This window comes from Pholcus phalangioides, unplaced genomic scaffold, assembly GCF_987345545.1.
Source record: "Pholcus phalangioides strain wild (caught in Gottingen) unplaced genomic scaffold, Ppha-v1.0 ptg000024l_1, whole genome shotgun sequence".
NCBI classification, from domain to species: Eukaryota; Metazoa; Arthropoda; class Arachnida; order Araneae; family Pholcidae; genus Pholcus; species Pholcus phalangioides.
The window spans coordinates 18,187,579-18,210,434 of record NW_028301616.1 but is presented as its reverse complement, the minus strand read 5'-3'; the positions used below and the strand labels follow the sequence as shown (position 1 = coordinate 18,210,434).

The 22,856-nt window shown below is 36.2% G+C and overlaps 1 protein-coding gene across 1 annotated transcript in view; it reads right to left on the bottom strand.

Moving 5' to 3' along the window:
• Nucleotides 1–15,904, bottom strand: part of LOC149068889 (dynein axonemal heavy chain 3-like) — a 130,300-nt gene extending 114,396 nt beyond the window's left edge. Inside the window, exons 1-11 of the mRNA XM_089250328.1 lie at nucleotides 15,845–15,904; nucleotides 13,005–13,128; nucleotides 11,493–11,583; nucleotides 10,055–10,244; nucleotides 7,800–7,875; nucleotides 7,374–7,493; nucleotides 6,852–6,980; nucleotides 6,576–6,771; nucleotides 2,212–2,388; nucleotides 1,230–1,366; nucleotides 510–615 (exon numbers count right to left, since the gene is read on the bottom strand). Of these exons, the coding sequence (XP_089106454.1) occupies nucleotides 510–615; nucleotides 1,230–1,366; nucleotides 2,212–2,388; nucleotides 6,576–6,771; nucleotides 6,852–6,980; nucleotides 7,374–7,493; nucleotides 7,800–7,875; nucleotides 10,055–10,244; nucleotides 11,493–11,583; nucleotides 13,005–13,105 (1,323 nt within the window). The 5' untranslated portion in view covers nucleotides 13,106–13,128; nucleotides 15,845–15,904. The remainder of the gene's footprint in view (nucleotides 1–509; nucleotides 616–1,229; nucleotides 1,367–2,211; nucleotides 2,389–6,575; nucleotides 6,772–6,851; nucleotides 6,981–7,373; nucleotides 7,494–7,799; nucleotides 7,876–10,054; nucleotides 10,245–11,492; nucleotides 11,584–13,004; nucleotides 13,129–15,844) is intronic.
• Between the last annotated feature and the right edge of the window lie 6,952 nt (nucleotides 15,905–22,856).

The window sequence follows — 22,856 nt, the reverse complement described above, 5'->3', positions numbered from 1 at the left end:
CAGTGCTATTTAGCATGAAAATTATAATCATTTACAGTGCTGGAACTGGAGGGGGGGGGGGGGTGCAACTGCCCAAGGCAGAAGTTTTAGATGAGAATAAAGCACACAGCTGGAAAATTATCAAATTTTGAAGTTATGTAGGTGGCAAAATCATGTTTGATGGCAAAAATTCTAGATACAGTTCTATTTTGATACAATAAAAAAAATCTTCAATTAGATATATCTAAAAAAAAAGACATTATTATGATTTAAGTATGTACCAAAAAAAATGTATTTGATTGAGCTGATCGATTTCACCTTATGATGATAGCAACTTTTAAGGTATTGAAAACATTGACCAAAAGTTTAAAATTATAACTACCCCTCTGCCTGAAAAACATTCATTTAAGTAGCTCTCTAAATTTTTTTTAAGAATTCTTCCAACATCAAGCCTATATTCAAATTAAAAGTCCCTTCTAACGCATGCTGTGAAATTTTTTCATGCATTTTTGTTCCTAGTCTTACTATACCTGTTCAAAATACTCAACGTCTGGGTTCTCTTCCAAGAATACTTCAACATCAGCAGCTGCTGTTCCATCTAACAGATAGGAAAATTCTGAATACATCTCCAAATACCTAAAATAAAAATATACAGATCAACGAAAAAAGAAAAGCAAAAAAAAAGGATTTGCATAAAAAATCAATACGAGTTTTATTTTTAACATCATTGTCTTACACTTAACATTTTGCAGTCTTAAGGTTGACTCGACATATCAGGAAGCAATGGTACTTCATTGTTAAAACAACCCCTTACAATGATATGAAGGCCCTTGTGAGTTAAGCTTTTTATCACAACTCATAGGCTATACCAAAACTGCAAATGGAAAAACATTCAGGAACCTTCCTCATTGTGGGGGAGGCACTATAAACTACGAACTGCACCAACGAAGTGCCAAAAAAAAACTAAAAAAAAACATTTGGACTGCTAAGGGTTAAGATCCTTGTTGAGAAAAAAATATTATAACCATATAAAGAAAGTTAAAAACCCAAAAGAAATAACTTATTGCTGCCAAAATATTTGATTTTTTCTTTTTTAAAATCATGTAGCAGTGCAAAATGCTTGTTTACCAATAATGTTTTTTTGCAATTTTTTAAAATTTTTCAGTTCACATTCATATTTGATACATCTATAAATTTCTATAGAGAAATTCAATTCAGGGAAAAGACATGGTTTACAAATCTTAACTTACTGTTTTGGTCCACAACAGTTAGCTTGAAAAATGGTCTTGATTTCTTTCTTGTATTCCAATACATCCAGCTCTATACAGTTTACAGCGCTCAAAAATATTGGTTCATTTTTCATTTCTGGGAACATAACTTTTTCAACCTTGTGAAGAATTTTTAGTAAGATTAATTAGACTCTCTAGGATTTTCACTGCATAAAATGGTAATTTTTATATTAGAAGAATAGTGTTGATACAAATACAACGACACAACAGGCAAAATGCCCAACGAGGTGGCTGAGAAAAAGATGTCCATAACAAATATGGATATCATATATTTCAAAAATACAGCAACCCACAATTAAAAATGCAAATACAAACAATATCATGTTTGATGTTTAGCAGTTCATCATTTTGGGAGCAACAAAAAAAAACTGAACATAGGAGGCAGACAGCTTGGCAGGTTAAGTTGTGCTGCTCCAGACTCTGCCACGAAGCTGGGCTGGAAGAGATCTCGGCAACGGGATAAGTCCAGTGGCAAAGTTCTGGCATTCTTTCATTCAGGTTAAGTTGTGTGTGTTGTGTCCGTTCATGAATTTTTTTTAAATTTTGTAGGCTCGATTGCTCTATATGGAGCGACTTTTTTTTTTAAATGGAAGACCACTTGCACTTGTGACTTGAAGCTGGAAAACCACAATAAACTAACTTCAGAGAATAATACAATGCCGTTAGTGGGGTTGGAATCTAGGTTCTCACGATGTGAGTCCATCATGATGCAGTAAGACTTACTATACAAGACTGAGTCAGGCTTTTTTTATATCATAATCATTAAATTCTAACTTCATACCTCATAAAGTGGCTTACATACACAGTTTTCTAAATGTACATTTGCGATTTTGTAAAATAATAATGAATAATAACAAAAGAGTCGTCAATAACAAATACAATGTGAAAGAAATGTTTCTTTTCAAACCCGTAAATATCATGTGAATCATTGAAATTTACTTACTCGTGGTATTTCCTGTCCCATAATTATAATGCTATCCACTATTCCCAGTAATGCTTCTTCCCAAGATTCTAATTGCGGCTCAAGAATCATGATGTCATCTTTCATAGAAGCACAGATGAGCAGAAATGGAACGTTGACAAAAACAGCATCAATCTTTCCATCCATGTTATTTCCATCCTTAAACAGGAATGGGAACAATTGTAAAAATATTCAATGCCTTATGATAGTGAAAATAACATATCAGTCAATGGCGTTAATCCTTATACAAGATTTTCCAAAGGATTCACAAGCAGAAATTTAAAACTTTTTTCAAACACTTAATTAGAATGTTAGCCTGAACCCAATCTGATAGAAACAGAAGCTGTGAACTTTACCTCCAACACACTCTCTATTCAATATTGTGTGGTTTGAAATTCTTTATGAGAATCTAACTTTTATATGGTATGAACGATTTTCAAGTCTAACAGAAACATGCATTTAAAAGTATGGTTAATATAGTTTGACATCAAAATAAAAAAAGGGGGAGAAGTCATTCTGGATTTGAAGTTATATTTATCTTACTGTGGTACAACATTTCAAAATTTTCTCAATTATTGTTAAGATATAAAATATCCAAAAACAGTTATTATATACAGTAAAACCTCTCTTTTGCAGACACTGATGGGACAAAAAAATTAGTCTGTAAAAGAAGGGTGACCATTAATCAGGAGTTTGAAGTATATACCTTTGTTATACAATAGGAAATTATTATTTGGCCATAAAAGAGGGGTGACCGCATCTGAGGGGGTGTCTGTTGAGAGAGGTTTGGTTTTACTGTTATATTAAACTATTATTAAATTAAACTACTTGTTATTATATTAAAATATTATTAAATTAAACTACTTGTTATTATATTAAACTATTATTAAATTAAACTACTTGTTATTATATTAAACTATTATTAAATTAAACTATAATTAAATTAAACTATAATTAAATTAAACTATAATTAAATTAAACTATAATTAAATTAAACTATTATTAAATTAAACTACTTGTTATTATATTAAACTATTATTAAATAGTTTAATGTTATTGATACAATTTGATTACACCAGCATTTTAGTAGCAATATTTGCAGTGCTTTTCAAATGCAAATAATCACCAACATTCTTAATTTTTTTTAATATCAAATATCAGAATGTGAGAAGTAAAACAAAAACAATACACATATATACTCCCAGTCAAAATAATAATAATGCACCAAGAAAGAACAGTCAAATTGTTACGAAAATATTGCATGTAGTTATGCAAATGATTAGTTTCACAAAAGAATTATGCTAATATTCCTGCCACCAGAAGGTGTGAAAGTGTTTTTCCCATTGCTCTTCAAAATGGCCTCAGAGACTGCTTATGTGAATCGTACCTTTATTTTTGCTTGATATACTATTGCTAATTGCTGAAGATACTTTTAAGATGTATTCAAGAACTTCTTACATAACTGCAGGACTTTGAACAAGATTGCATCATGGATTGAGCCAATCAAGTTGGACAAATCGATGTTTTGCTCTCAAATTGACCATTCTAACTGAGCTGTTAGGAGAACTGGGAGCAGTGGATGTATGAGGGCACATACACGCATGTCAAACAGCTCTGGGCTCCTTAGGTCACTTAACAGTAGAGAGGTTCGCTTCACCTGTAGGCAAGTCTGAGCAGTGCCAACGATGTGACTGCCCTAGCCATCAAATCACAAATTCATCAAGGAACCTTGTATCTTACCAACCAATTTTCAGATAGGTTTGTTCTTATGCCACCAGTTCAATTTGTGCCATTGACAGTCTGACATCATCGACTTCATTTACAGTGGCATCAGGAGGGACAAACGTGAATAGCTGTGGATTGGTATCGTATTGTTTTCGCTAATAAATTGTGATTCTCTTTGGCCTCCAATGATGGTCATGTTTGACAATGCCACCCCAGAAGTCAGATGACAAATAGTGCTAAAATAATTAAAAGCAGATTTTCCAATGGATAAGGAGAAATGTGTATAAATGGACATAGACTCCCTCCTCACAAAGCGCAGTTCCTATTTTTTTTTTTGAATAAGCGCGTGAATTGATTTAATTTAAAAAAATCAGAAATATCAATGAAAATAAGTTGTTATGAACGTGACATACACATATTTTTCACAAAAATGATATGAAACCATTGATGAAAGTCACAAATCTAGAAAAAAATTATGGAATAAGAAACATAAAAACATACACATATTCACAGACAAAGCTGCCAAATAAAATGTTCTTGTAAAAATATTCTGATATCATTTGGAAAGTCATAACAGCAGGTGTGATGGTCTGGGGAGACATCACATATGAAAAACGATCACCTCTAGTTGTGTTACATAGTTGGCGTAAAAATCAATGATGTGTCCAGGAAATCTTGCAGCCACATGTTTTACCTCTCATAGCAGAACTTCCAACAGGTAATTTCAGTATGGCAATTCTCGCTCACAAATGTTAAGAATTTCTCAAGAATGTCTGCATCGAATTGAAACCCTTTGCTTAGCAAGGTTATTCACCTGACTTATCACCAATTGAGCAGATATGGAACCAAATGGGATGACAACTTCATCTACCTGCAGAATTGCAGGAACTATGGGCCCTGTTGCAACAAACATTGACAAATCTGACTCGGACCAATACAGAACCTGTATCCATCAATGCCAAACTGCATCGTTTCTTATATCTCCTCTCTTTTATTATTATATACACTGCTGGCCACCGTAAATGCAACACCGTGAAGGAAGCATGCAAATAATATGAAATTTACAACATGCATTAGCGGAGGTGAGATATGCAAATGATTAGAATTTCAGCGCAGACGCACATCACGCGCGCCTGTGGCGCCACTTCAAAGCGCTATTTAAGGCTTGGAGATTTCGACGATTTGAAGTACGGCAATTGGGTTTTTCTTGTGGTTTTTTCAAAAAAAACGATCAATTATGCCTCGTAGAAAACAGCGATCATCTTTTGATCAAGTATCCGAGTTTGACAGAGGAAGGATAGTGGCCTACCGAGATTGTGGATTATCTTTCAGGGAAATCGGTAGTCGTGTTGGACGAAACCAAACAACTGCAATGCGGATATGTGATCGTTGGATGCAGGAGGGTACGACGGACCGACGTGTTCGATCGCATCCACCTCAGTGCACCACTTCACGTGATGACAGGCGTATTGTGCGTATGGCAGTGACGGATTGCTCAGCCACATCACGAACCATAGCACAGCACATTCAGTCTGTACCGCATCATCCAGTGTCTGCGTGTACCATTCGACGCCGTTTACAGCAGAGTGGTCTGTCAGCAAGACGTCCATTGCTTCGTCTACCCTTGACGCAGAACCACAGACGTCTCCGCCGCCAATGGTGCGATGAAAGAAGGATGTGGACGGCACAATGGAATGAAATTGTCTTTACTGACGAGTCACGCTTCTGTCTGCAACACCACGATGGTCGGATTCGAGTCTGGAGACACCGTGGAGAGAGGATGCTGAACAGCTGCGTTATGCACCGCCACACTGATCCTGCACCAGGTATTATGGTATGGGGCGGTATTGGATATCACTCTCGCACTCCTCTAGTACGCATTGCCGGTACTTTAAAAAGCCAGCGCTACATCTCCGAGGTGTTGGAGCCAGTTGTCCTTCCTTACCTTCAGGGCTTGCCCACAGCCATATTTCAACAGGATAATGCGCGACCACACGTGGCACGCATTGTCCAAAGGTTCTTCGTCAATCGCCAGATTGAATTGCTTCCCTGGCCAGCTCGCTCTCCGAATCTTTCGCCGATAGAAAACATGTGGTCCATGGTTGCTCAACGATTGACCCAGATTACATCCCCAGCTGCCACACCAGATCAACTTTGGCAACTCGTGGAAGCTGCTTGGTCTGCTGTACCCCAAGAACACATCCAAAGTCTCTTTGAATCAATGCCGAGGCGTGTGGCAGGGGTGATCTCCAACAATGGCGGCTACTCTGGCTACTGATTTTGGCAGGAACCACACTTCACAGAAGTCTATAAATTTAATCATTTGATGCTTCGTCAACATGTTATCTACAAAATAAATATTGTTGCAATATCTCTTGTCTTTCTTGGTGTTGCAATTTGGGTGGCCAGCAGTGTATATATCTCCTATCTATTATATTACCTCTCTGCTCTAGAGGCAGCTGAACAAAATACAAATGATCGTTTTATTCTGATAATGATCATTTACCCATTTTGTTACAACAATTACACAAGCCAAGTTCAATTCAAATTCAAAGTTTTCTTCTTGACCCATTATTTTTTTACAGGGAGTATATATATACATATAAACGCACGTAAATTACCTTGTATTGACTTAGAAATTCTACAACATGATCTAGTGATTTCATAATGAATCTTCTCAGCTGAATAGACATGAGCGCTGAAACTGTGGAAAAGTATTTTCGAATTGTTTTCAGTGAAACACCTCTCTTGCGAGGCACCAGTGGCGCCCAATCACTGCGCATGTCGATGAGAAGTTGTGCACATGATGGGACCCACCTATTGAAACATGAAATCAAGGTATTAAAAAAAATTAAGTACCTATTGAAATTGAGAAGAAAAAGTTTGTCTTTACTTACTCTTCACAGAGAACTTTTCTAGCCTTAATACACTTCTTTTTTATGGTAGCTTGGAAATCAGTAAGGTTGAATGGTGCATCACCAGAAATTAAAAGATCTTTTAAGTCAACTGGAACATAATCCAAAAACCTGAAAAGAAAAACCAATCAGGTAAATAGAAAAAAAAAAGAAAACAGGAACACACACACTCAACTTTTTTTAAGCTTTTTCACATGCTTTACTTACATAAATGATACATACGTAACTATAGTCAATGAGTATACTAAAAATTGAAAAAGATATTCAAAGTAACAAATCACAAAAGAAATTTTTGTCAAAGTTGTCAGGTCACATTTAACAACATGTTTTTTCTATAACATCAAGACTACTATATCAGTTTGAAAATACATTTTGAAATATTTGGTATTTAGACCATCCGACAAGTTACAACATATGAAAGTTGTGGAGCCTAAATTTCGAGAAAGCCCCTTGAAAAATAATCAACCAGTAACATTAAACCTATATCTACAATGAAATACTTACTTCTTTTGCCAGAGCTGTTCTAGTTGAAAGATTGCAGGACGGCAAGCAAAAAAAGATTTTTCCATCGATTCCTTTGCTTCTTTAACACTCTGTGCCCATGGGAGAGGTGAACGTATAATTCTTCAAAGATTTAAACAAGAAAAAATTACAATCATAAGACACAACTGTATGAGTATAAAAATAAATGCACAGAAACACTACTTGAAAGCATGGGTATCAGCAGAAACAATAACAAATTATTACAGTCACAATATTTTTTTAATTTCTTAGTGTCAAGATTGATGGCTGGTTGATTTTGTGAAGCACAGTGTATCACTTTGTGAAACTCCTAATTGTGTGAAGATTGATTTGACATCACCACATAGTTTTAATTTTCAAGAAAAAATAATGATGAGACTAACATTAAAAGCAAAGAAGTCATCTCACTTTATTTTCCACTTTAAGGGAGTCTCAGGAATTTTCAACCTAGTTCTCTCTTCAGGATCAAGCAGAATATAATCAACTACAAAGATAATGTTCTGTAACTAATGTACACTGAATAAAACTTTTTAAAAGATATATAAGTAAATTGATTGTGGCATTGTCATGCTAGAGATGTGAGGCAAGAATATTTTCCTGCATGTAAAACTTGACGAATAATTGAGAATATTTTCTTCTTTTAAAATTTAAAATAATGGGGGGGGGGGATATATATACACAAATTATAATTATATTATGCTATAGAATTTATTTTTTACTGTCTAAAACAATGAAACAAAATGATAATTGGCATAATCAACTTATAATGATAATTTTCCATTATAGAATATTCTCTGGTTCTAAAATATTTTTTGATTGATTAATTCTGTGCTCAGATGGTGAAATGTAATAAGTCACTTTTTTCAGAATTTCATGAGGGCAAATTTGTAAACAATATTTTGCAAAAACGTGATACTGTGGTTTTTTTGACTTATTGCAATTTTCTCCCATTGGTTACTAATAAACCAAAAGAGATGATTGGAATTTTGTCACCTTAAAAAATTTGGACGAACAAGACACCAGAATGCAAACAACTCAATTTTTGGGAAAAGTGATATTTTGCCATCTGACCACAGAATAGTGTATTTTATATAGTGTATGTATATAGTATTTTAACGTGTATAAGGAACCCCCCTTTAGCTGAGAATTGGGCCCCAAAAATAGGAGGAGTTTCTTATACATTGATAGTATTATAGATATATCTTTCCACCTTTTTTCCAAATTTTAAGACCAAAAAATCAGGGGGTTTCTTATGCCTGTTAAAGTAAAGCATATGAAATAAAATCAAAATTGAGTGACAAAGGATGGTACCTTTCATTTTTTATTTATTTTAAACAAAATTATTAATTGATTAGGAAATTTACACAATCACCTTCATTCTCAGAACTTTTTTTTGCAATCAAGAGGCCATGAGCAAAGATTTTTATCCCTATGCTAAACATGGCTATAAGCTAAAAATCCATATTATGATTCAAAATACATCTTTAAAATCCCAATAAAAACTTAAGAAACTTTACAGATTCTGCAGATCGTGAATAGCATAGAACGGTGGATTTCAAAAGCGACATCACTCTAAGAGTAACAAAATATGAAAAATTTTCTTTCTAAACTGAATTCCTATAAAAACTATAGCTGCATGAGTTGGTTTGATCATCTAGCTTCCTCATAAAAACCTCTTGTGGTGATCACCACAGATTTTCTACCATGAGATGTACGAGGGAATAAATAACCTTTAACCAATCTATATACAGTACAACCCATGTCTATAACGATGCTCTAGGGACCTAGAAAAATATTGTTATAGACAGGTTAGCATTGTAGACAGTTTGAGCATTTGTGCTATTTCCTATTGAATAGGATCTGCTGGGACCAAAGAAAATACCGCTATAGACAGGTTTATCATTATAGACAGTATCATTATACACAGGTTTCACTGTATGTAAAATAATACGTCCTGACTGAGTGATTCATTTATCGTCGCCAAGATAAAAACACTGAAGCTATAAATATGAAATTTGGTCAGTAGTGTTATCACATAATCTAGAGTCTCACTAAGGAGGAATTTTTCAAAATTCAACCCCTACGGAGGTTCAAAGGTCATATGAAGGAATTATTGATGAGCTGAAACTGAAGCTATAAATATAAAACTTGGCAGGTAGTTTTATTTCATAATGCAGAGACTTGCTAAAAAGTGAATTTTTAAAATTCATAGGGAGTTCAAATGTTATATGAAGAAACCATCCCTGAATTGGAACCACTGAAGCTATAAACATGAAATTTGGCCAGTAGTTTTATTTTCAGATTACAAAATCCACACAAGCGAAGCACAGTGGGTAACAGCTAGTAACCAATAACCATTCTTTTTATGATTTCAAACTTCAAAACACAACTGTGAAAAACTTATGGAAGATAAAATAAATTAAAATAAAAAGATTTGAAAGTCTTAAAAGTAAGATTTCGCTGAAGACATTAAACCAAACGTGACAAAAACAATCCAATCAGAAAAAAAATTCTTTCAAAAATTTGATATTATAGGACTGTAGTTTCATGTTATACACGATGAGTGCATTTCAAAGAGATTGCTGTTTAAGATTCTAAATAACATCAGCACTACATGACTCACATTTATAGACAACTTGAGAGAATAATATGTTTTTCCTTACCTATATTTTGCTTTAAGTATGCGTAATAGAAACTCTTATTTTCTTCCAGCAGCTTATCTATTTTAGCGGAAAACTGATTCATAGTTCTAAGTTTTTTGCTCATTCTTTTCATGACTCTTTTTTTCAGTTTTTGTGAAGGTTCCACTATACAACTCTTATCTACCATGTTTTCAACATAATACCAATATCGCTGTAAAATACAAAAACATCTCAATATAAGGTTATGAAATTTTTTTTTTGATAGTTTCTTCATCTTCTGGCCCAATTTTTTAAAAGAGAAAAATTTTGGAATCCACATCAATAAATTTTTATATTTTATATATGATTTATTCTTTGCAGAATTGCAAGAGATTTGTGTGTCATGAGATTGGTGATTTTTTTAAAAAATCCTTAATATGCAGTGGAAATGTGGATTATGAGTAACTCAGTTTACGAATGAATTTTGACTCAATTAACAAGTAATTTCTCACAAGACAAGCAAAAAACTTTAGAGCTTTTTAAAAGATATGGACCTGATAAACAAGATATTTCTCACAATACAAATATCTCAAAGACATACCATTAATCAACATTATAACTTTGCATATTCACCTTGTCTGTCAAGCGGCAGTTGATCACAACTAAAAAGGCAAGCAATTTGCTTTCTCTTACTGTGGCCAAGGTCACATTACACGTTAAGTAACCAGGTTCAGGAATTTTTTCTGAGCTTTTTTCATTTTGCAAATACTTGTGCACATTCCAATAGCTCTAGCCCTATTCTAGACCCCTGTCCCTGATTCTCTTGCCATAATTTATTATTACACATATGTCGCTATCTATCTCACATCCTGCACCATAGGGGTGTCGTTTTCAAAGACAAAAACTCAGGGCATAAATGCAGCTTACTAAAAAGGTAAAATTATCGTTTTAGACAGGTGTATCTAAAAATTTATTATCGCTGTAGGCAGGTTCAAAATATATTGAGTGAATAGGAATTCCGCTGGAACCACTGAAAATATCATAATAGGCAGGTTTATCATAATACACAGGTTTCATTGTACATGCCAAGTTGTATATTTTTGAAATTTTTCATCAAGAATTCATCATATTCTTTTGAAAAACAAAATATAATAATATTACCATGTTTCATAAAAAAAATAATTATGTCCATAAAAATTTAACCACTATAGAAGAAAGATATTTTTATGTGTGGTTTGCTACACAAGCTTTGCAATCAATCCAATAGATTTTAAATCTTTGTAGCTAGTACTACAATTTATCATAATAATAAATAATAAAATTTAAATAATATTAAATTTTTTTTTTTCCATTCCACTGCATTTTGCACTGAACTGGTGCTGAAGTTACGGGAATCCTAAGTTAATCGTGTAATAACAGAAATAAAAATAAATGAATATATATATATCAACACAAACATATTAGACAAAAATAAATTTACCTTGATGCTTTCAGGTGGGTTAGTAAAATACTGAAAATCTATCTCAAATGGATCTTTGCGTAGTGACAGCTGTGTATCTGGACTCAACGGCCTGTTAAAAGAAACAGTTTCAGCAATTCATCCATTTATACATTTTTTCATCTTCTCATAGTCAATATTGCGGCATTACAGTGCATGGAATGCACTACTTATGATAAACTAAGACATTGATGTTTCAAAACAGAGAATAAATTTCAAAATACTAAAATGTTGTGATTGGAAGATTTCTTGTGTGTGTGATTGCCATCTGATCACTACATCGGTTTTGCAGATCGGAATAAAATAGATTTGGCAAATTTTTCCTCCATACAATCAGACTCAGATTCAACAAATTCCTCGATCTGATGATTATCCTCTGTAATTCTAATGAAAATAAAGGTCAAACCCCTATTTAACAGATAAAAACATGTTTTATTAAACTGTACTTAATTTTTTTTTTATTTCTCATCACTCGAAACTAACATTCCAAAGATTTGACTTTCTGGGATGTGACCTTCCGCTCTTCTTCAGACCAAAAAAAAAAGGGAACCGGAAATCTAGAGGCGGACTTAATGGTGTGAGCGCACATCCTGGGTGCAGACTTTTTTAAAGGGTGCCGAAAATCCCCAACTCTTTGTTTTTTTCTAATTTACGGGGCCCAATATTTTCTTCTGCACATGGGACCTCAACTGACCTTAATCCACTTTGGCTGAAATCTGCTCCTTTTTGAGTGAAGGAGACAATAATGACATTTAAGTAACATACACCACAATTGGTATATGCCAATACCATGAAATATTGTGCTGCCTATATGTTTAGATTTCGGTAAAGAAATAAAGTTACTCAAGTTTATGTGCCTTGACAAGCAATGAATTACCTGTCATTCGAAGAGAAAACATTTTTTCAGTTAAAAAATAACAACTTGGAAAGGAATTTGACAAAATGTTGAACGTACCAGACAAACTTCTATCAAGCAATTATTTCATGCATTCTGACTATTTTTAAGTTTACATACTCTTCCTAATTGTTGTTAGAAATAAGTTGTAACAGCCAGGACTGTCTCAAGAGTACCACGGGCACCCAGGCCAAGTGATTTTCTGAGGCCCTACTTGGAAAAATTTCATTCATACCACCTACAAAATTTCATCTATATCTCCGTTTTGTAAGGCCCCTGGGTCGTGCCTGAATATGGGCACACACATCAAGACGGCACTGGCAAGTGATAACCAAGAGCAACAACAAAGTATGTAGCTTTGAAAATTCACTGTTTCGAGTGTGTTTATGCTCTTGATCAATTAAACCATGATTTAATGAATAAAATTTCCGGTTTCTTCCGATTCCTTAAATCAGGATTTGACTAACTTATTAAATAAAAAAAACAACTATTTTTTGACACAATTACTATTTCTTGGGTTTTACCACTAAAATTACAACGTTTCTAATATGGTTTTTACCCTTTTCCGAAACAGCAAAATTCCAAAATTATGTGTTTACCTTTCTGCGACCTCAGTATTGGATGGTTTGTTCTTCTTCCGCTTCCTAACTTTCTTCAGTGCCTTGGATTTATATATATTTTTGACACTATCAAGGGTCATGAAGAGAGATCTCGGAATATTTTCTATGTTATTGAGCTAAGGCTTGTACATTCATAATTGATGAAAACAAGTAAATTTTCAATCCCATTGAGAAAAAAAAAAGCTTGAATAAAATTTACTGAAGATCTTGAATTGGACTTTAGCTCTGCAAAAATAAAATAATCAATCCATGAAAATAAATAAGGTTATTCATATAATAAACGCAAGCTATCTCATACACCAGGCCTTGATGAATCCCAAGTGTCTGGTCACCATGTGGTAACTAAAAAATTGATAAAGGCACCAATATAAAGATTTTTTTTAAATACTAAATTAGAGTCTGAGGACAACACAAAATATTCAAAATTTATATCAGGAGTAACTACTAACATGGAAGGACATAGCTGCCGACCCTGGTGAATGAAAATTAATGAGATTTTTGTGCATTATATGAATTCCATACAACAACCCTGCAGAGACAAATTTTTGTCAATGAAGCACTGATTTTTCGTAACTGAAATTGTAGGGATTTCTTCCCCTTACAATTTTTAAGTGGAATAATAACCAAAATTCTAATAGCGATCTAAAACTGGATTAAATGAAATATTGAAAAGCCAGATGAAAAACATAAGCATTCTGCTGTTGTGGTGGGTTGGTAAGATAGGGAGTCAGAGATGGGAAGAGTTTAGCATGGTACATGGGTTCAAACCCACCCACAGCAAAGCTAGAGACTTTCGATCTCCCCGTTAAAAAGTCTCGCCACAGAGAGCAACAGTCCTACAACGATAAATCATTCAATCATAACACTTCCCTCATAGTTAGAAAAACTGGTGGCAGATGGCAGCACTACACATAACAAGAATTACAGAGAAACAAAAAAAACTTCACGTCAGGTTTCACTACACGTACACGCCCATTCCCGCATGTACCGATTCGTTGGGGGTTCCACGGGGGGGGGGGGGTGCATGTGTGGTGTAGCAGTAGTAGGTAGGGCCTCCAAAAAAAGGCTCGAGGATCCATGATGTTCTTAAGTCAGCCACCTCGTTGGGCAATTTGCCTGTTGTGGCGTGGTATTTGTAGTTGTACATCTAGACCAGTGAAATGGAGGGCAAGCTTGATGGACTTGGCAAATCCCAGGCCCTAGGTTGCCACAGCGAATAGAAAATTTGTGTTGGCGACTATAATTTTCTGTCTCTTCTTGCTAAATTGGAGTCTATGAATAGCACAAAATTTTCTGATTTCATAACACTGTCTCTCTTAACATAGGAATGGTGGGTATAAAAAGTCCCCCAAGAATTCTTAAAAACATTATTCAGAACCATTTTTTAAAAACAAAATCATGCTTAGCGCCTAAGAAGTTTGGCTACTTCACCAAACACCAACTCTACCCATATAACTGTATTGCAACTAACTGCCATTAATAAGTTGGGTTGGAAACGAAGGTGCCATCTATCCGTGGTCGCCTCAAGCTCATTAGGGAAAATATTTTATTTATATTCTGGGTTTGAACTTAGGACAATGACAGAAACCTTTACGGTGGTAGACGTAGACGAGCATCTTGCCACCACGCCACTCGGGCACAAGAAGTTTGGCTCCGACAGACCAGACACGACCCAGGCTCTGTCCCTTCCGGGATATAAGCCTTTTAAGAAGTTTGGCTGGCACCTAAATATTTTTTGAATTAAGCCCTGACCTGAACCACCAGTAATTGGCCAAATAGAAATTATAGGCTTCATTCATATGTACATTGATAGCAAAAAAACAACAGAAAAATGGAACATCACATCAGCAATTGCCCAATAGTGAGTACCTATCATTAACTACACTCATAGGCGTACACAGGATTTTTTTTGGGGAAAGGGGAGATTTAATTTTTTTCCCTCTGAAAAAGGGTGGGGGGGGGAGGGGGTAAAATTTTTTTCTTGCAAAATATACACTATAATCTCGGCTGGGGGGGGGGAGAGTTATAACCCCCCCCCCTCCCGTCATACACAACACAATCAATATGACTACACTGCAGTCAAAATCACCACCAGGCCGGTGAGGCCCAAAACGAAATGTATGGCCATTACACACACACCATTCTGCCAATTTGACTATCTAGAGGCCAAACTAGTTTTGGCTTTTCGACAAGTTTTATTTGTTCATCATCAAAATGAGACATTTAGTGATGATTTGGTGCAACAGTGATTACTAGTGTCCCACATCTGATGTTGTTTTGTGGTGGGCAAAAAAAAAAAAAAAAAAGAAACAACGAAAACAGACTTAACAGGCTTTTCTGCATTAACTCTTCTGGAAAAATTTTCTCCCTCAAAGGTAAGGATTATTTAAAAATTTTTGGGGAGTCTGGGAGATAGGGTCATCAACTAAAAGTTTTTAGGAGCTAAGCTTTTGTTTTTGAGAAAAATAGGTCCAAATTAATTACTTTTTCTTAATTTCTCAGAACATAGTGATCCTCCTTCGATAGCTGTCAAGTCACCCATAATTTTTAAATTATGGATGACTCAAAAACAAAAGCTTAGCTCCTAAAAACTTTTAGTTGATGCCTAGATTTTTTTGCGATTTGTCAAGCCCCTGTCATACACAACAATCAAAACTAGAAAAACTAAAAGTTGATTGCTGTAAGAAAAAAATTAGGGGTTTATGAAAATCATTGACAAGAGTTTGTTTTCACGAATATGGCACAGCGCTGCTTGAAATAGATGCTAATGACAGCACCAGTTTTCTTATATAAAAAAACATCAAAGCAGAAAAGGATACTGGACTGTAATTTTTTGGCTTGATTCCTCCTGATTTTATGAATGGCTCTAACATTCAGAAAACGTGCATTAGGAGTATAGTTTATAGCAATCGATTCACTTGGGTAATGGTGGCGACACTTCTCTTTATATGGGACACATTTCGTCCAAGTGCCTTCAAGCAAAATTGGAGGATACTCTTCATCATGCTTCTTTTTCGCCTATAGGAAGACATGCATACTCGCGTGAAATTTCTTTACAATAGGTCTATGTAGGCTTACATTAAAAAACAAACGCAAAAACCAAACAGCAATTAAATATCACTTGGCTGAACAAAAATATTTACACAGATAAAATAATACCACATGAAGTAAAAAAAGTTATTTATTCGAGTAACAAGGTTTGCTACCTCTAGCTCTTCTTGCGTGACCATGATTTGCCTTTTTGTACCAATTTTTCGGGAGCCAACCACAGGTTCGGAAACTATTTTCTGTTCAGAAAGAAAAACAAAGTAGGCCTATTCATCAGAATAAATACATAAATAAGTAGCGTCATGCACTCAGATCTCAGTATAACCTCACCCCCCCCCCTGGAAGTAGAGGGAGGGTTCAGAAATATATTTTGGGGGGGGGGGGCAAAACTACTACTTTAACCATACATGCACCTCATACACATACCTGTGTGGAATTTCTAGTGAATTGGTACATGCAGGAACGTGCTATTTATGTGTGTGTATGCTTGGTTCTAACACATTTATATTCTGTGAGTTGTGTGCTTGTTTTGTGTTTTGGCTGGTACTGCCACCTGTTTCCCATATTTTGAAATAAAGATGGTAAATAATTGAATTTTCGTGTTATGTAAACATCATGTTGAAGGTCTGCCTGCTCTCTGCAGAGAGATTTTTTCAAATGGTAAGACCAGTTCACATTTCTTAGATTTTAATAAGGCTAGAAAATCAGAAGGCTTCTGGATACAAGAATTCGCAAGCATTAGCAACTATGTTTCCTCATATTTTGAAGGGGGGGGGGTGGACAGCTCTACTCCTGTCTCGCTAAGGTCTTGCAATGGAAGACAATTACCCCAAGCAGCTATCTTGAAAGGGCAGCATATATAAAAAAAATTGATAGTTATAAAATTGTAAACTTCTACAGCACACGGGAACAGCAAGAACAACCTTGACTCCTAGTTACCAGCTCTGCCAATGTACTTCATAAACGGGGTGGCATGGTAATGTATAAATCCAACTATCTAACTATGCTGATAGATATCTTCAAAAACTGACGTCAAAGATGTTATAACCTGTTTTATAGAGTAGAGGTTCGGGTGGGGGAATTTTTTTTTTCGGATTTTTGTGCAGGTGTCAGAACTTCTCCCTTCCAACTCCATGCTGATATACCATGGGGTAGGGAACCACACACTTCAGTGAGAACTGCTCGGCGTTTGCCTTCTGTAGACAGCCAAAAAGATTGCCCGAGCTTGACACATTTCAAGTACAAACTACTGCTACTTTACTGCACACCCACTCCGATCATATCATTATACAGAAATTTACTACAGATCGAGTTGGGTCAGAAATCGTTCTCTTTAGAGCCATGATATACTTCCATACTCGTCTTGAGCATAGAGGGAGACTAAACGAAGTCATTTTGAGGAAAGCGACATCTATCAGTGGCTACCCCAGGTCTGGTACGGTAAGCACCCATGGATAGACATGACCTGACAGTAGACTTTATGGTGGTAACCACTGTGCCCTCCAAGTACAAACTGGTTCTTGTGCAAGCATACCTGTACCATGTAGTGGCGAAAGAAAAATTGTACATGCTTTTAGAAAAAAAACTTGCATGCTTGCAGTTGCACTTATAGCTGCTTTTAAGAGAGATTATCGTAAATATTGACGTGGGTGGAGATATGGGGAAGGAAAGAAATCAAAGATGTGCGTACAGATATACTGAAAACATCATCATCATCATGCCCTTCCAGACTTTTAAGTAGCTGCTGTGCAGTCGTGTGGTCATAGTGACAGACTTGTATCACAAGTACCTGGGTTTGAACCCCCTCCAGCAGCACAGTGGTGGTCGGCTGAAGTTGGTTTTCTATGGTTCCCAACTTTTAGCCGATCTCCTTGTTAATCCTGTCTCTCCATTCTACAGTCCCAATTTTCTTCACTACCAATTTCTTAAATTCATTGCTCTTTGAACTTGCTCTCCCCACTTCTCCCATAAATATACCTCTATCCCTGGGTCATTTGGTCACTCACCTGCTTTCACACTCTTTTGATTACTGACCTGGATCCTCATTCTTTAGGTCACGATTTTGGCCATTAACATGCTTATACACTCTTGATTAATTTTTTGGTCACTTACTGAATGGTTTCTCGGTCTCTAGGTTATTCACATGTACCAAATAATTATGTTTTATTATTTGGTCACTCAAATGCTTCCCCGTGTTTTCACACTCTCTCTTGATAACTGTTTCGGAAGCCCACTCTCTAGGTGATTCACCACTCTTTTGGTCAAATGCTTGTACACTGTGGGTTAATCTTTTGGTTGCTCACTGAAGTGCAGGCCGGTTGTTTGGGGGACGGTTGAGGTCTGTTGCCCCCCCCCCCCGGCTTTTGAAAATACACTAAAAATGGTATATATATATATATATGTATACAAATATATATAATTATAAATACATTGAGTACGTGTTCTTTGCCCCCCCCCTCCCCCGGAGAAAGTTGAAATGACGACCCTGCTGAAGTAGTCTCTCCCTCTCTAGGTGTCACTCTTTCGATTGTTCACTGACTTTTCCCCCCTTTTCCTCAATAACATGCTTGCATATCGTTTTGGTCATTCGCATGTTTGCACACTCTTAGGCGACTCTTTTTGTTGTTTACTGACTAACGCAGTCCCCTAGGCAAGAGGTGGATTTACGGTTTAGCCATCATTTTCTTCCATTATACTCAAATTTTGTTGCGCACTCATTCATCACATTTGCCACTCCTCTGAACTTGCTGCCTTGGACTATAGCCAACTTAGCCCCCCCCCCCCACCCCCACATGCAGTGCCGTCTTTAACGCATTGGGCATGAGGCCCCAAGAGAAGAGGGGCCTCTCAAAAATCAGATCCGACAAAAATTTTCTACAATCTACCAGATAGGGCTTCAGAAAAACCACTTGACCCGGGGCCCCATGATGCGTCTTAAGACGGCCTTGGCTATAGCTGACCATTATGTTGGCCCGCGAACAGAAAGAAGTTGGCCAATCCCTGCTCTAGATTATATATATACTCCATTATATTAATAACTGAATTTATCGACTGACCCGGCTCGCCATCGCGCTTCTTTTGCTGCGGGGAAAACGCTTTCTGAATCTCTTCAACTCGACATGTTGATATAGAAACTCTCGTCAGTTCTTTTGTTTGCGGCGGCGTTTGAAACTCGTGGTTAGTATGGACGCCTTCAGAGTAACTATGGCAACATACAGAGGAGAAAAAAAAAGTAATTGCTGCACCTCTGCTCATGGCCATCTAGTAGTGAAGTTTGTAAGGTTTGAAGAGGTGATTAGAACTTTCACTTTTGTTACCATGACCATATTAAATTCGAATGTAAGCGGGACATTCAGTCTGTCATTCCCGAATGTTTCAGCTGACCATATTTTCTGGAGTGAAATACAGAAAATTTAAGGAAATAGATGCAGTATTTTCTAGATTTTCATCGAGGTGAACTCGGAAAGAAAAAGCATCTAGTCTCCACAGGTGTTCGAAACCAGGCCCTCTTAGGTATCGACAAGCATGCTACCGTATACACCACTATTTGAGACACGGCCTTGCCTTCCTTATTTCACGTACTGTAGCGTGAGGCACTGAAGTAGCTTGTCTCAACTTCAGCGACTAGCCCCCAGGTAGGACGATAGTCCTACATATTTAGCCTATTTTATAGCCTATTTTTCTTAGTCCAACATATCAAGGAAACAGGTGTATATAAAGGAAGCGGGTATTAAATTTGCCCTTCCGGCAATTTGCATGTCCTTCCGGTATGCTAGAGACCCTGGGAAATACCTCCTAGATAGCTTAGACGTAGTATCTAGGAGTTATTGGCTTGGGTTCGAGTCCTGGCGGAGACTAGAATCTACTTCTCTGCAATCCTTACTATAATTCTGTAATTATATATAATTCTTTCTATAAATAGAAAGAATTATAATTACTTATAATTCCTATATTACTTTTTTAAGTAATAGAAGAATGAAAAGAAGCTGTTTTGTATCTCATCACAATCATTTTGTATTGAAGATGCATGAATTTCAAATGAAGATATTTATAGTAATTTGTGATTGCGCGCTCTTTTTATTGAAATTTTATTGTTATTTATTTAAGTGAACCTCTTCCCGAGGCGAGTTTACTGAGCCCAGAGTAGATGGGAGAAATAATACAAATTCGAACTCTTTCTCTCTCTCTTTCCTTCATGATTTATGTCAGGGTAGCCCCGACAAGGTAAATATAAATTATTAGATTATTCAATTAAAATTAGTAATTTACAATATGTTAAATCAAATTTGTGATCATTATTTGTGAGCTATTCTCGTTCCACCACAATGGAAAACTACTTACATCCACTATTTAATAGTGGCGAAAATAATTCTCCATCTTATACCACACATACTGCCTTTTAAAACACATCAAACTGCTCATAAGGTTTGGCACATGGGCAATATTTTTTCCGCCATCTCGTTTGGTAAATTGCCTCAAATTTTTCGTTAGTGAAATTCAAACGATCAATAAATTTGATGGAATAATTTGCAGAAGAAACTAATTTTTTATGCATTACATCTGGCTGGTAACGCAACCAGGTAAACAATGAATATGTTTATGAAAGATGAAAGAGAATTCAATGCCCAGTGTAAAAGTTTAGCGTATAAATAGAGCCCGTGTTTTGCCATATTACCAGACATGTGCAAATGTGCGAGTTGTCGGATATCTCTCATTTTACTGGTGCTGCTTATACACCGCCACGCTGTAGCTGACCGTGATGTTGGCCCTTGAACAGAAAGGAGTTGGCCACCCCATGCTTGATGGTAACCCCTTTTTCCAGAAACTTTATTGTCAACCCTGAAAATCTGAACTGCTTCTTTTTCTGTACTCCATCATTTTTTTTTTCGATTTTCCCCTCCCGCGTATTTACCCGTCCAAATACGCGGGAGGGGAAAATCGAAAAAAAAAATGATGGAGTACAGAAAAAGAAGCAGTTCAGATTTTCAGGGTTGACAATAAAGTTTCTGGAAAAAGAAATAGTATAAAGTACTGCAGCGGATAACCTGCTTGCACTATGTGCACGCTCCCGGCGCGAATAAACCACGCCCACTTTCGGAATCGGAAACACGCACGCACTATGTTCGCATCCTTAAGGAAGGGCTTTGCTAAGTACACTGAGCTGTCGTAGGCTGAGACAAACATGAAGGTTTGGGAGGGCACGCTGATGATGCCAATACATAAATACACACATATATAAGATCAACCATACACGTCTTTGATATTAGAGTGTGGGGGGACTACTGTATCTCCATATATGTGAGCTGTTATTCAAAATCTGTTTTGCCTGCGTGCGTCCACATCAGTAAATTTGCGCTAATTTTCGTTCACTAATGTCATTATCATCCTCGATAACTTTGACTTTAACACTAGGATTTTTTTAAAACTCTGAATGAATATACGAAGCTAGAGCAGATACGAAATGTGAACTGATAGCCTATTGGGAAAAAATGAGATAGTTTTTTCATTCCTGCTGTACCGTAATCATTGCCTCGCGAACATGCATTCTTTTAGAGCAGTTTCATCCTCCGATGGAATCAACTATTGTTTGTTTTATCTAAGCAGTATTTTCAATTAGAGCTCACCCGAGCAGGGCCGTCTTAAGAGCATCATGGGCCCCCGGGCCAAGTAATTTTTCTGAGGCCCTATCTGACAAATTTTCAAAAATTTCAACCGGTTCTAATTTCTCGGAGGCCCCTCTTCCCTTGAGGCCCCCGGGCCGTTCCCGGGTGGGCCCATGCGTTAAGACGGCACTGCATCCGAGCACCATTGGTCAAACAGCAAACAGCTTGGCAGATCAATGACTCCTCGCTCCCCATGGACATAGTCACTCGATATATTTTAATTCGGGACCCAGGACACCGAGTCAAACCAAACAGGAGTCCCTATATTAAAGGAGAGTTTTTTTTTCCTTGAGGAATATTTAAGAAATATTATCAGAATCAATGAAAAAATTTTAGAATTAATAGAAATTGATATTCGATGAAAAAATTATTTCAGAATTAATAAAAAATGGTGGAAATATTTTTTCACGTATCACATACTTCCATGAATGGCGAAAGCGAAACAGTCCCCCCAATTCTGTTATTATTTGTTATAATAATAATGAAATCATTTCTCTCATTAATTCTAAAATTATTTGCCTCATCAGTTCTGAACTGTTGTCTAAATTAATTTTGAATAATTGGTTTTTTTTAAAAAATCAGTTCTGGAATACATTTTTCATTGAGCTTTTTTTTTCAGCATTTATATAAATCCTGTAATTATGTAAGCCTTTCCGTCGGTGGGCCATTGCAACAAGCTTCCAGAGCCATGCGTTGAAGACCCTTTTTTCCTTGAGAGAAATGAATGTGCAACTTCTCCCGGATTAGAGAGAAAAGAACGCTAATAGCCGTGTGTGGGCACGTGAGTGCGTGTGTGTTATTGAGAGAGCTGTGGCGCAGGCGTCGTTTCATTTCCTGAAAAGTCGGAATCCGGATACACACGCACAACTCCCGAAACATACATAAACATAACTTACCCAGAGTTATTTTCTTCACTCGGAAGCGAAAGCGAAACCAACGTGTTGCTCGCGGGTTAATCATACTAGAAGTTGTCATTTCGAACGATTTATAGTTAAATTTGCATTTTTAAACTATCATATATGCAGGAAATTACGAGTTGCTGTACATCATATCGATGTTCATTTTCAAAATAGAAAGCTCGGTATGTGAGGGATGTAAAAATAGTCCGAACAAGTCATTA